The 13,541-nt window shown below is 37.0% G+C and overlaps 2 protein-coding genes across 2 annotated transcripts; both read right to left on the bottom strand.

The window, feature by feature from the left end:
* Nucleotides 1–3,297: 3,297 nt before the first annotated feature.
* LOC133179697 (uncharacterized protein F54H12.2-like) lies at nt 3,298–4,719 on the bottom strand. Its single transcript, XM_061314390.1, has one exon. The coding sequence runs from the start codon at nt 4,717–4,719 to the stop codon at nt 3,298–3,300; it is 1,422 nt and encodes a 473-aa protein (XP_061170374.1).
* Nucleotides 4,720–8,949: 4,230 nt separating this feature from the next.
* On the bottom strand, nt 8,950–9,489 carry LOC133179696 (uncharacterized). The gene has a single exon (XM_061314389.1). It carries the CDS (start codon nt 9,487–9,489, stop codon nt 8,950–8,952), a length of 540 nt encoding a protein of 179 aa, XP_061170373.1.
* Between the last annotated feature and the right edge of the window lie 4,052 nt (nt 9,490–13,541).

Raw genomic sequence — 13,541 nt, 5'->3', positions numbered from 1 at the left:
TTCCGCGGCAGAGGCAGAGGTAGAGGCAGGCCTCTCAGGGAGTAAACCCTTGATAAAAAAAATCAACAACGGCCCTTTTAAGGGCCACTCCAATGATTCGAAAAGATACCTCTAAAACATTCAAAGTTATAGAAACGTATAAACGGCCCTTTTAAGGGCCACTTTAATGATTTGAATAGATACCTATAAAACATTCAAGGTTATAGAAACGTATAAACACCAGGTCACTGTTTTTTTTTTTTTTTTTTTTTTTTAATAACACAGTCAATCTTTATAACACACAATCAATGTTTATGAAAAATGTACACTTGTTTTTGATAAGTCTTTACAAATTGTTCAATATATTGTCTATAATGAGTCCAATTTCCTCCTGCTAAACCACATCCTATTTTATAAGGAAAGGCATAAGTCTGGTAAGGTAAAGTTCCCAATTCATGTAAACAAGCTTGAAACCATTTTTTTCTATTTTCTGGTGTACCTTGATTATAAGGTAGGCGATTATAATGTCCTGTTCCGTAATCCCATTGAGCTAACAGACAGATGACTACGGGTTTTTGTAAAGAAAACACTTTAAGGGTGCCTGGAATTCCTCTATCTTCTTCTAGGGCTAAATTTCTAGACCTTAAAGGTCTGCGGGTAGCATATAAATTAGCTCTGGGGTATTTCATAGCTATACTTTGACTCAATCCATGAGCTTTTACAGTCAAACAATTACATTGATGTACAATAGCTTCTACAGGAAAGTTTAATAAATCTCCTGGTATCTCCTGTAAACTCATGTTTGGGAATAATTTTTTTTTTCAATGTCACACCTTTTTATATATATAACCTGAACAAAATAACAACAATAACTGTTAAAAATTTTTAATCTGAATTTTCCAGATACTCAATCATTTCTCTCTTTTTTTTCTATGTAATCTCTCCAGGCACCAATTTCCCATATGCATCTCTGGACTCTAATTCTTTGTTTCTCTTCTCAGGTTTCAGAATTCCATATTCTTCATAGTTGCCACCTTGCATGTAAAACATTCTTTCTAATTCTGGTGTACTGCGAGACATACAAAAACCAGTGAACTCTAGCCACATTCAGTCCTCCTACAGGTTTTTTCATTTGAATGAATCCCCTGATTTGATGCACTTTTCCTGTCCAGGGATGAATTTCCTTTTGTAGGATCAGGTATTGAAATTGATCTTCACAGCTCATGAACATATCTATATCTTCTTCTTCTCTCACATCATGGATGACAAATGTCCAGTTAATGGCAACTGGATAATCTCTGAATGGGTTCTTTGGGTCATGAATCTTCTCATTTTCTCCCAAGTAAACATTACAGGGTTCTTCCTCCTCCAGAGTTTTCACTTCCATTCTTCTTTCAGGACTGGAATGTTCTTCCATATGCATGATCAATCTTTTTTCTAATAACTGTTGTTTCTCCTCATCTATATCCATAGTCTCTGTTTTTTTTCCAAACTGACTTTGACTCATGGTTAGGGTCAGCTGATCATGATCATCTACACACCTTGTATTTATACCCTCAGGGGTGGTGTGCAAAAATAAATGTTTTACCTACGTTTTTACTGAGACAGTACTGTGTACGTTTTGTTTACGTTATGCTGAGTCAGTCAATACACAAACCTTATATTATGACGTCATACTTGGCAGTGATTCACAGTCTAGGGAAAAACCACACACACACACACACACACAAGCTCAATGTTAATGGATTTATTCAAGTAGATCTACAATCTCTTGGAATTAATTCTTTGTTTCTCATTTCAGGTTTTAAAGTCCCATATTCTTCATAGTTGCCACCTTGCCTATAAAATGTTCTTTTTTTATTCTGGTGTGCTGTGAGACATATCAAAACAGGTTAACCCATGAATGATTTTGTACTTGTTTCTCTCATTAGTCCAGTGTTTCATTTGAATGAATCCTCTCACATGATGAAGTTTTCCTGTTTCTGGATGCATTTCTTTTTGTAAGATCAAGTATTGATAATCACTTCTAATGATTTGATCTATATCTTCCTGATGGCCTCCAGTTAAATTAAATATCCAATTAGCAGCTCTTCTAAATCTCTCCTTTTTAAATTTCGCAATATAATGATTGCCTGGATCTTCTTTATGTTTGTTCTCATAATGAGTTCTAATGTCTTTCAACAATTGAGTTCTGATTTCCATGGTTAATCCTTCTGTCAGACTCATGTTTCAAAAAATGATTTTTTTTGGTGACACTTTTTTTATATAGATAACAATTCAAGATATTTTAAAATTATTTTTATTCAGATTCTACAATGATTCTTCTTCTCTTGGCTTAGAATCCTGTGTCAATCTTTTCTTTTTTTTTCTCAAAATACTTTTTTTTTGGACACAGCTTCTTCTGCAGTCAAAGGTCTTTCAGGATAATCTTTTTTGGTAATAAATGGGTATACTCTTCTTCTTCTTCTGCAGTCAAGGGTCTTTCAATGTAATCTCTCACATCATTAGGATCACCCTTTTCTGGACATAACTGATTATATTTTTCATGAGAAATGATCTCAATAGTCCCATCCTCATGTATTTGAATTGGTATACCTCTATCCACATCTTCCTCTCTCAGAGCTCTCTTTCCAAATTGAATTTTACTCTTTTCTTTACTGGACGTGTTACCCATGATTATGACAAATCAATAACTGATATATTTTTCATTTTACACCTTGTATTTATACCTTTTTTTCTATCTATATTTAGTAGTTTTTTTAATTTTAAAACAAGAACAGATTTTTCAATTCTTTATTGATAACAACAACAACAATTACAATACATTTTGATAGAAACATTGACAAGTTTGTCCATGACCCGTAGGTCTTTTATGATAAGTGTCTTTAAACCATTGAGCTACATAATGATCTCTTTTTAATGCTGTACTATGGTCAAAGGGGAACAACCACTCATCTGCGGTTTTTCTCTTCTTGTGTCTTTGATGTAAATAATACACGCAATATTGTCCACATACATCTGTATTCCAATCTTGATATCGGTACGGATTATAAATCCATTGTTGAGCATGACGATGGATAAAGTCTTGAATTTCTTTTTGTAAAGGAGGAAATCCATAAGAGTCAAAATATTCGATGACTGGACTGGACAAATACAAACATACCCAATGTTCTCCAGGTTTATCTTGAGGATCCGTATTCACCACAATGGCTTTTTCTTGAGGTCTTAATTGATCCGGTAATAAATCTAAAGGGTACACTCCACCAAAAGAACTCTTTAATTCTCTGGATAAGACTTCTTTTAACTGTCCTGTATCCATTAATAATCAATACTGACTTCTCTCTGTTTGTTGATTTCTAACAGATTTTCGAATTCTGCATACACCACATAATTTAAGGTGTTCACCGTATTGTTCGTAAATTGGACTTCTACTCTCAAATTTCCGGTTTCTATGATACGCAATTTATCCGATAGCGTTTCTTGATCTTTCGTGAAATCCCAGCCATATAAAGTGTATCCGTTTTTATACTCTTCTAGGGTGATGTCCGGGGCCCAATCCTCTCCTAATTTTCCCAGTGCTTGATATAAACTCAGATAAGATCTCAGATATAAATCTTCATTGAAATTAGGTTCGAAACAACGAGTACTCATGGTCTCTCCGTTGATACTGACATCTAATTTCTTAATTCCCACGTTTTGAAAATGAAACGGATTTTTAGTTTTATCTCCGTTGAATGCCGCATTGTCCACAAAACCTAAAATGATGCGTTTAGGCATCTGGCCTTGAAACAGATGATCCGTGATTTTAGATTGAGTTCCTGTGAGTATGGTAAAGGTTTTCACTTCAACTCTTCTCAATGGATATTTAGCTCTGTGAGTGTTCAAACTTTGATTAATACCATTCATCATGACTGCCGTGGGTTTGACTTTTCTTACCCACAAGATCATGCTCAATATTTTGACTTTTCCCGTACTTCCATCTTTGATCATCATATAGAACTGAGGTTTAGCTCGATTAAATCTCAAACGGACATCTACTCCATTCGGTAGAAATCGGTCTTGTTGAAATAAATCCAGATATAAACGATCATACAAGGTTATTTTCTTACTATCATTTATAGCCTGGTGACGTTTTCTAAATCCTTCGTTTTTAGAATTGGCCGGTAACTCTGGGAGGATAGGTTCGTTAATGGTCACAGTATCAGCAGCACCATTTGCACCTGGGGTTACATTAAATGTTTTATTTTGAGCCACTCCAAGGTCTGCTACCCCTACTTCGTCCATGTGTCCTGCTGTATCTTTTTCCCACAGACTACAAGCTCTCATCTGTGTCATTAAAGTTCTGGGTTTGTAAGAAAGTAATTTCTCCAGATAAGTTTTGTAAGGATAAGTATCGGTTCCAGGAGTCACTATTTTTCCATTGACACTGAGATCGATTTCCGTAAACAAGGAATGGAAGATATTATTCACCGGGGCGCAAGTACTGCCAGCTCCAGTCAGATTAGTACCATCATCTTTGGTAAATTTACACACCATTTGAACATACGTCTGAGATAAATCCAGATATTGATCTCCTTGTCCATTAATTTCAAATTCAATAGGAACCGTATCCGAATCTAAAGTTCTGGAAATGGGGTAATGTTCTTCCCATTTGGAGTCTTCTAAAGCAATATTAGTCGGGGGGACTTGGAACAATTCTAAATTGTTCATCCCACACGCACAGGAATCTGGTTGCAACATGATGTGTCTACTAGGATTGATTTTTCACAAATGAAGGTCAATATCACTCGACTCCCCTATTTATAGTGTCAATCAAAGATATCTAAACCCCTTTTTCTCTTCTTAGGACCTCCTCGGGCTAACGCAGGTGTCTTTTTTCTTCTTTTCTTACTACCTCCTAGATTCATTCTTTGTTTCAGGGCTTGTACTCCGTGAGTTTTGACAGCGTCTTTTAAAGATTTCTTATTTTCTAACACATCTAACCCCATTCTAGCAGCAGCAGTCAAGGCATGTTTAGCCCCCGTTTTCAGTAAATTTCTCAAAACTCCTCTGCCTCTCTGCCGTCTTTTTCTTTTTCTTCTCCCTTTACCTTTTTGACCTTTCTTATTCATCTTTTTAAAGGCTAAAGTTCCTCCTCTATTGAGAGCAAATAAGCCTGTATTTTTAACGGCATTGAGTACATGAGTTAAAAGAGCATTTTTGATATTTCTCTTTTTTTTAATCATATCCGCTCCTATTTTAGCTCCGGCAATCAAGGCTTGATTACGACCCATTTTGACTAGATCTTTAAGAAATCCTCGACCTCTTTGTCGCCGGCCTGAGCCTAATTGGACAACTTCTTTTAAAGTCATCCCTGTAGGTAAGTTAGGTACCATTCCCGACATGAAGTCTATAAAATTTCCTCCTCTTTGAGATTTCAAATACTGGCGAATTCCCCTTAAATGGGGTGGAAGAAATATGAATGGTAATCCAGTAAAATCAAAGGGAAGGGCTCCAGCCAATCCAGAGATAATTCCACCTACACCGTGTCCTTTTTGACGTAATAAACCTTTATGATAGACAAACTGTCCGTGTCTTCTTTGTCTCAATAATCCGGGATGATACTGCATGTTTCATGACTCGTGTCAGACTGACCTAAATGCACTCAAGTGACTCCTTTTATACCTCCTGTCTTAGGGTTGAATACAATACAGACAGCATATCAGACAAGTCATCACTCCCAATAGGAAGTAACAAAAAAGATGTACACTCATCTCAGTACACTTTTCTGAAATGAAGTTTCACGACCGATTTTCCATTTAAAAAAGGCATGGGAGTCCCTAAAGGAGTCATGATATGAATCTCAATGCTATCGAAATGTTTTTTACTCAGTTTCAAATATTCCGCTCTAACGGGTTCCCATTTAGCTTGTTTTTTATCTTCCAGATTGAGTGTACAAGGAACCATTCTTAATAATTTCAAGGCATTGGATCCTACTGTCTGGGGTTCAATCAAGTCACAATACACGTACATGGATTTCAGATTTTCATATAAATCTACGGTATTGTTGCCCATGTAACTAACGTTGATCCATTTGGTTATGTTTTCTGTATCGTTCTGAAGAATCACCTTCTTACTTTCTATTCCTAGCTTATAAGCTAAGGCTGTGGGGAAACGAATGCAAAAGGGATATTTTTTAAGTTCTCTCCCCATAAACTGATACATCACTTTATCATATTTGTCATGATATGTTAATTTCATGGCATTCTCTTTTTTAGAATCACCCAAAAACTTCCATAATTTTTTCAAACTTCTTTCCAGTCCAAGACTGATTTCACTTGTTAAAGCCATGGGATGAATGTAAGGCCCCGGTCTAAAGTGAATTCGCTTAATTTCCATCTTCTGGTCTTTCGTTATGAGATTAGCAAATTCAGTATGGGCCCAATCTAACAGTACAGGACATTGGCTTAATGGCATCGCATCTATGGTTTTCATTTTTAATCTGTCCCATTTAAAAAAAACATTAGGTTCTTGGACTTTTGGAGCATAAACCGAGGAAGCAGGATGTCAAAATAAGCTTCCTCTTCTGTGATGTTTTTCAATGAAATGGGATACATCAATTCTGTTAAAGCCACTTCCCATTGTCCATCTGTTAAATCTACTGTTTGTGGTAATAAAGTTTTAAATTGAGCAGTCGTATTACTCGGAAAAGATTGCATGGACCCATCACTGGGTAAAGTCATGTAAAAACTACTGCTCTCGGCCATGTTCAGTGAGATACTGAGACAAAATAACTTATGACCCTTCTATTTATAACAACAATTTTTTGAATTTTTTTTTATTTGGCATATTACACTTCTTCGGATCTGTAAGGAATCACTGTCTCAAAACACTGGCCCTCTTCGTTTTCCAAGCTATCTTTAATCTGGGAAAAAGGAATACGACAATACAGGTACTCTGTAGGACAGTAATAGCTAGGAATCCTCAGTCCATCTTTTTGCTGGTTCCAGAACAAATCACGAAGACAGTGTTCTATATTCCAGCACCATTCACCTTCAGCTAGAACCACACGAGTCTGGAATTTACAACGACCTAGGATCAACCATTTGTACTGCTGATAATGATGGTATATTTTAACCCTCACCTTAGATCCTTTAGGATGCAAGAATTTCTTTTTTCCAACCAGACATCTTGAGTAGATGTTCCTGGATGATTTTCAAAATAATCTAGGATTGCTCCTATTTTAGTTTTCATCCAGGGTCCCTGCATGTAAATACATCCAAATAAACTCTCACAATACCAACGATACTGCATATTGTTTTGCGTCTGACTTTTAAACCTGACTTTTTCAGAATGAATAATTTTTTTTTGGTCATACCTCTTTATATAACCTTATCAAATCTATTTTTAGTAACTCAGGAAAAAACCAACAACATTTTTTTTGATTTTATAATTTATTTCCTTCATATCTACATAATAGACAAGTCTTGACAAATTTCTCGACACATTCCCCAAAGCAAGGATACTGTCGACATTGTTGACAATTCCATCTCCCCTCCGTATTTTCCTGCCAGCATGTCAGGCATTTCTTTAAAGCTCTCTTCCTGGTTACTTTGACCCATTGGGGCACCATATTCTCTGCTCCGTACTTCCATGTGAAATATTTCACACACCAGCGACATCCACAGGTCTCCATAGAAGGGGGATCATCAACAAACCAGTGAGGAAAAGGCATTTCACAATGCTCGCAAATTTGATAAGTTCTGTGATGCCATCCGGGATAGTCATACACCGTAAATGTACGCACATGGATCATCTCCCTATCACAGTAATGACAATAATACTTTTCTACGTCAAACAAATACAACAGTCTCCACGTAAAAATCATGATTGAGCGCAGTGTACTTAAAGCTAAGCTTTATATATCTTATTTTTAGGGTGGTGTGCAAAAATGTGTTTGACCTACGTTTTTTTTTTACTGAGATACTACTGTGTACGTTTTATTTACGTTATGCTGAGTCAGTCAATACACAGGTAATACACAATCTTGGCAGAGATTCAAGTCACAGCTAGCTACCCATTGTGACGTCATTGTAACAAAAATGTTATACACAGCTGAAGAGAGAGAGAGAGAGAAAAAAAAGGCATGTTTTTCCTAGGTTTTTTTTAATTTTTAATTCACAATAACATTAAAGTAACAAACATGGAATACTTTGGCATAGTTCTTTTTGAATAGGAAAAGTTCTCCTCATGTACAAATATTCTGTTTCACAAGCACAGTCCATGATGTCGTATCCTTCTTTGAGCACTTTGTTTACATAATTTTTGATACAATCTCGGATTTCTTCCATCCATTTCCCTTGAATCCAGGTCCTTGCTGGTCCCTCTGTTTTGTGAGCGAAAACGTATTTTACTTTCTATTTGAATTCCTGATACTGGGGTTGCCATGGTCCTAATAATACTTTTATAAGTTGTCCACATTCATGGTCCGGTAATTTGATTCTCTTATACAGGTACACATCATTGACTCCTGTTTCTCCCGGATTCTTATCCATGAAATCTTGGATACATTCATCTTTGTTTTTCATCCATTCTCCTTTTTTAGTGGAACCTGTATGCTCTTGCATTTTCCAACGATACTCTGAGCTTAAAAAATCCATGTTGCTCTGTCCTCAGTCAGATCAGAAATGAAAAAAAATCTTTGTTGTTTCCCCATTTTATATACTCTGTGGTGTATCTATTTTTTTTTTAGACCATAACCCTGTGCATTCGTGGTCTTCTTAGGGGTAGGTGTATGATGCATCATCGTAGGACTAGGCATGATATAACCCACTGAAGAACTGACACATACCATCCAATATTCTCGATTAGGATCGTGTAAAGCTAACATGACAACACTGGTGACGATGAGAGATACACAGATAAATAATTGTGCGAAATAAACGATTTCTTCTCGAGGAACATTCTCTCCACAAAATTTCCAATGAGGAGTTATTTGATGAGATCCGTTTGGGGAATCCATGAATCGAAACTAGGGGGATATCCTTTCCACCGAACTTTAACTTCTTGAATGATTTTTCTCCCTACGCGTCGCTTTTTATACCCCAAGATTTCCTCCACTTCGTACACATCGTCTTTTTTAATGATCTTTTGTAATTCTTTCTCGTAAAAAGTCCCTTGTAATTCCTCTCCGTTATAATCTTGCACTCTATACACGTAAGGATACCTTCCAGGAACTCTTTTAGAAATGGTAAACAGTTCTGTGGTCCAGCTAGGTAAATATCCTTTTTCAAATGTGCGTTTGGCTTTACTGATGCGTACCTGATCTCCTTCTTTAAACTGAGGTTTAAGAAATTGTTTTCGATTAGATTTCCCGTATAAAGTTTTCCAGACTTTTAACACATTAGAAGCATTCACTTGAACTGGTGCTCTTTTGATACTCCGATGATAGGTATGATTGTAAGCATACACTAAATCCGGTAAAACTTCTAAATACCGTCTGGTTTTATGACGAGTGAAATAACGCCACATGCGTGCTTTGAGTGTACGCTGAAATCGTTCCACGATACTGGCTTTAGTGTCCGTATTACGAGTGGTAAAAAAATGAATGGATTTAAAAGCTTGTAAGAATTCTCGATTGGTAAATTCTTTTCCTTGATCCGATTGAATGCGGACGGGACGTCGACCGTCTTGTTGAAAAATCTCTTGTAATCCTCGAATCATTTTTTTTCCTGTTTTCTGTTTTAAAGGCACTACCCAGGCATATTTAGATAAGACGTCAATGGCACATAATAAAAAAGTATATCCATCATTATGTTTCTTTAAACTGGACACATCTGCTAAATCTAATTGCCATTGTTCATCTATATCTATCACTCTAGTCTGTTGTCTCCGGAATTTTCTTTGAATGGGTTTATGTAAGGTATAAGTATCTTGCTCTTTTAACCATTCTCGAATCTTTTTCAGGGAAATTCCTAAAGGTTTGACCTGACGATACAGACCTTGTATTCCTCCGTACCCTCTTTTAGGATCATAATAAATCTCTTTTAAAATATCTTCTACTTGTTTCTTTTTCATATTTTAGGCAATGAAAGCCAATTTTCGTCGATTTTTCCTAATTTCTTTTCTTCTTCGAGTTTGGCTTTTAATTTCTTTCAAGCTCTAAAGGGACTATATTTGGATCCTATCCTTGTCCCTACAGGGGTTGAAATGGGTTTTTTAATGACGGTTCCTGGATCTTCTATGGGTTTACTCACTGGAGTGTCAAAAAAGGAAGAAAATCCACTATCGTCTATTTCGTGACTTGTAGGAGTACTGATTTTTCCAGATTTCTGCATGGCTTTTATAAGGTTTCCATTGCTCACGTATTCCAGAGGAGTACGCGTCTCTTTTAAAGCTTGAGCAAATTGTTCTAATCCTGTAGGAACCGGATGATTTTTACGAGAATGAGATCTCATACTATCAGCCATTAAATCCACAATGTTAGAATCGGGAACTTTTTGACCTCGATAAATAATTTCACCTTCTTTATTCCAAGTTAACACTTTAGGGTTTTTCTTTAAATGATTTAATAATAATCCAGCTTTTCTTTTCATGTTTTTATTCACTGTTTCAAGGATTTCATCTTCAATTTCAGCTGGGGCTGCTGGTAATGCTGCTGCTGCTGCTCCTGCTGCTGCCGGAATTTTCAGTTTAGAAATAGGCTCCTGTCTAGCTTGTTGTAAATAATTCCTATATCGATGAGGTTCCTGGTCATATAAAGCGACTTTTTCTTCAGGGGTTAAATCTTCACGTCTTGTAATCTCGTCCAATTCCTGACCTAAACTGATGGTTGATTGAAATTCCGGAGGTTTCGGTAATTTTGCCTGAGATCATTTAATAAGACTTCAGGAACTAACACCATTTTACGACTCATTTTTTTTCTTCTTCTTGATGACTTTATAGACGGATTGACCGGCACCCAACAATAAAGGTGCTGCTGAGATTAAAAGGGGTAAAATGTTTCCTCCTTTTTGTTGAAGTAATAAAGCTCGTCGTTTCTGGACAGATTGAGGTTTGACCAGTCTCCTGAAGATGTGTTTCTTAGGAGCTAGTATTCGTTTATGAGCTGAACTAAGAGGTAACACTCCTTTTAATAGGTTATAAACGATCTCGCAGATTTTGAGAATACAATCTCCAGAACAATGTTTTAAAATACCCGTCTTTAATGGAGAGGAATAGTGAAGGTCAGATAACACTCTTAAAAGAGGCCAATGAGGTTTTAATCGTGTAGAACAGCAAGTCCTTCTTTTCTTCTTAGCCATCATGGGGTTAAAATGAGGTCATGTCCCAGGTTTCTCCCCTTTTTATACTCTCAAGGAGGAGCATACATGTCGTGTTTGTCCTTCTCGTGTTTGTCTCTATTTTTCTGGGTGACGTAGATTTTGGAACAATATCGGCATTTATATCTCATTCCTTTAGGAAGTTGAGGTGTAGAAGCGGTCAGAGGTTGAAAGCGTGCTATTTTAGGAGTGTGAATGGGTACTTTATTTCTAGGAGTGTGAATGGGTACTTTATTTCTAGGAGTGTGAATGGGTACTTTAATTCTAGGAGAGGGAATTCCCACATTGACTTGAGGAAACATTTCTAAATCGGTAGCTCTTTGACTGCCTATGGGTCCCATAGGACGATCCATTCTCATTTCAGCTTGTTTTTTTAATAACTCCCCAATAGTTTTTTGTCTTTGTTCCTTATAATACTGATTGATTTCGTATTTTAAACTTTCAGGCATAGCTTTACGTTGAGCTGGAGTTTTTGGAGTAGTTTTTTTCTTTCTACCACCAGGGGCTTTTCTTTGAGTAGCAGCAGCAGGTTTTCTCTAAGGAGGTTTTCTCTTAGGAGGTTTTCTCTTCTTTCTGGTCTTTTGAGCTGCTCCTCCTACTCGGACCATCCAATCTGGAAACACTCTTTGTTTCTTATTATTGACTCGCACTACCACACTTTTAAAACGACGAACACGTTTCTTAGGTGCATTCCATTTAAATAAATGACGAATGATGACTCCGCCTAGAAATCCGGCTCCTCCGCGTTTTAAAATGGCATTTTTTCTGTCTTGATCACTCGCCGACTTATCGGCTATGATACTTAAATCTTGACGATGATTATTAATAAACTTTTGAGTCTGTTTATTGATAGGTAAGACCCCACGTATCAAATTTCGAGCTCCCATAGCAAACCAATTCAATAAGGCTTTAATCCCTAATTCGATTAAATGGGCTCGCTTGGCAGGATCTCGCTCCCGCTGTAAACGTCGTAACGTTTTCACTAATTTACTCTTGGCTGAGAGAGGTCGACCCATGACGACTGTATAATGATAACTGACAAGTTTAATGTTGGTACATTTTTATTTATACCCTTGTGGCATGTGTATAGTTAACAATTCAAACAATCGACTTCTCAATCTGTATTCGTCTGGGGTCTGTGGACTCAAGTCAACCAGGAGATACCCGTGAGGAACACTGGGAACACTTCTTGATAGGCCGACATCAAATAGGTAAGGCTAACTGTCGACTCAAGACTGATTTGAGATTTGTCTCTGGGATTTTTAAACAACACTAAATAATGAGCATTCAAACTAATGGTGCGATGCTGTGGTGCCCGATCAAATAAATTCTGAGTGATGTAAACCACACTGGTATTCCGATGATGCGCTTTACGGGTAAACCAATCCACGATCGATTCGATGGCTTTTCCTCCCATCATGTCGTCAAAAATGAGTAAGTGAGGAATACTTAAATTGGCCACTAATTTCTCATCGTCTCCTGGAATATTTCGAATGAAGGAGACCTGATCTGTTAAAGAAGTATAAGGAGGTTGCCATTCCCGATAACACCAGACAATTTTTTGTGGCATGGGGGTAATCCAATGTAATTTTTTCACTAATTTTTTAACAAATTCCGTTTTTCCCGATTTAGAAGGTCCTACTACCACCATGGTAAATTCGTGTTTTAATTGAAAAGACGGGAGTGTCTCGTCAGGTTGCATGATGATAAATGAAGAGAAAAATATGGTTTCAATCCTTTTTATTCATAGTCAGCACAGAAATATACGTTGGGTTCTCTTCATATCGGCTCGACAGATGGGGCAATACCGGAAGGTGGGAGCACATAATGAACAGCAACATACGTGTCCACAAGGGAGTAAAGCAATTTGTAATTCTCCCTCTAAACAAATGTGACATTTTCCTGTTGCCTGAATCTCTGTAGAGGTTTGGTCTAGTAGAGGTTTGATATGAGGTGAAGGTTTGTATCCCACCCGGAGTAAATGGTTAATGAATACATTCATCACCCACTCACGTCCTTTATAGGTATTGATGTAAGGACAATTAGGGTTCCAATAAGCATGTTCTACATAAGGATCGTCTGTAGGTTCCCAGTTGGTGAAAGTCATACCACAATGAAAACAGATGGTCTTATCACCCACTCCCCTGTAATAAAATCCGGCTTTGTCTAGGTTGGGTAATAATCCTTTTAAAAACTCGGGCCATCCATCTTTAAAGGTAGCTTCTCTCTTTAAGAGCAGAGAATAGTTAGGGTAAACAGGAA

This window comes from Saccostrea echinata, unplaced genomic scaffold (assembly GCF_033153115.1).
Source record: "Saccostrea echinata isolate AGI-Se365-2 ecotype Australia unplaced genomic scaffold, CSIRO_AGI_Sech_v1 ptg000005l, whole genome shotgun sequence".
Classification (NCBI taxonomy): Eukaryota; Metazoa; Mollusca; class Bivalvia; order Ostreida; family Ostreidae; genus Saccostrea; species Saccostrea echinata.
This window is presented reverse-complemented; position numbering and strand designations above follow the sequence as displayed.

Coding starts and splice junctions, on each gene's coding strand:
- LOC133179697 (XM_061314390.1), bottom strand. CDS start 4,719: ATGTTGCAACCAGATTCCTGTGCGTGTGGGATGAACAATTTAGAATTG.
- LOC133179696 (XM_061314389.1), bottom strand. CDS start 9,489: ATGTGGCGTTATTTCACTCGTCATAAAACCAGACGGTATTTAGAAGTT.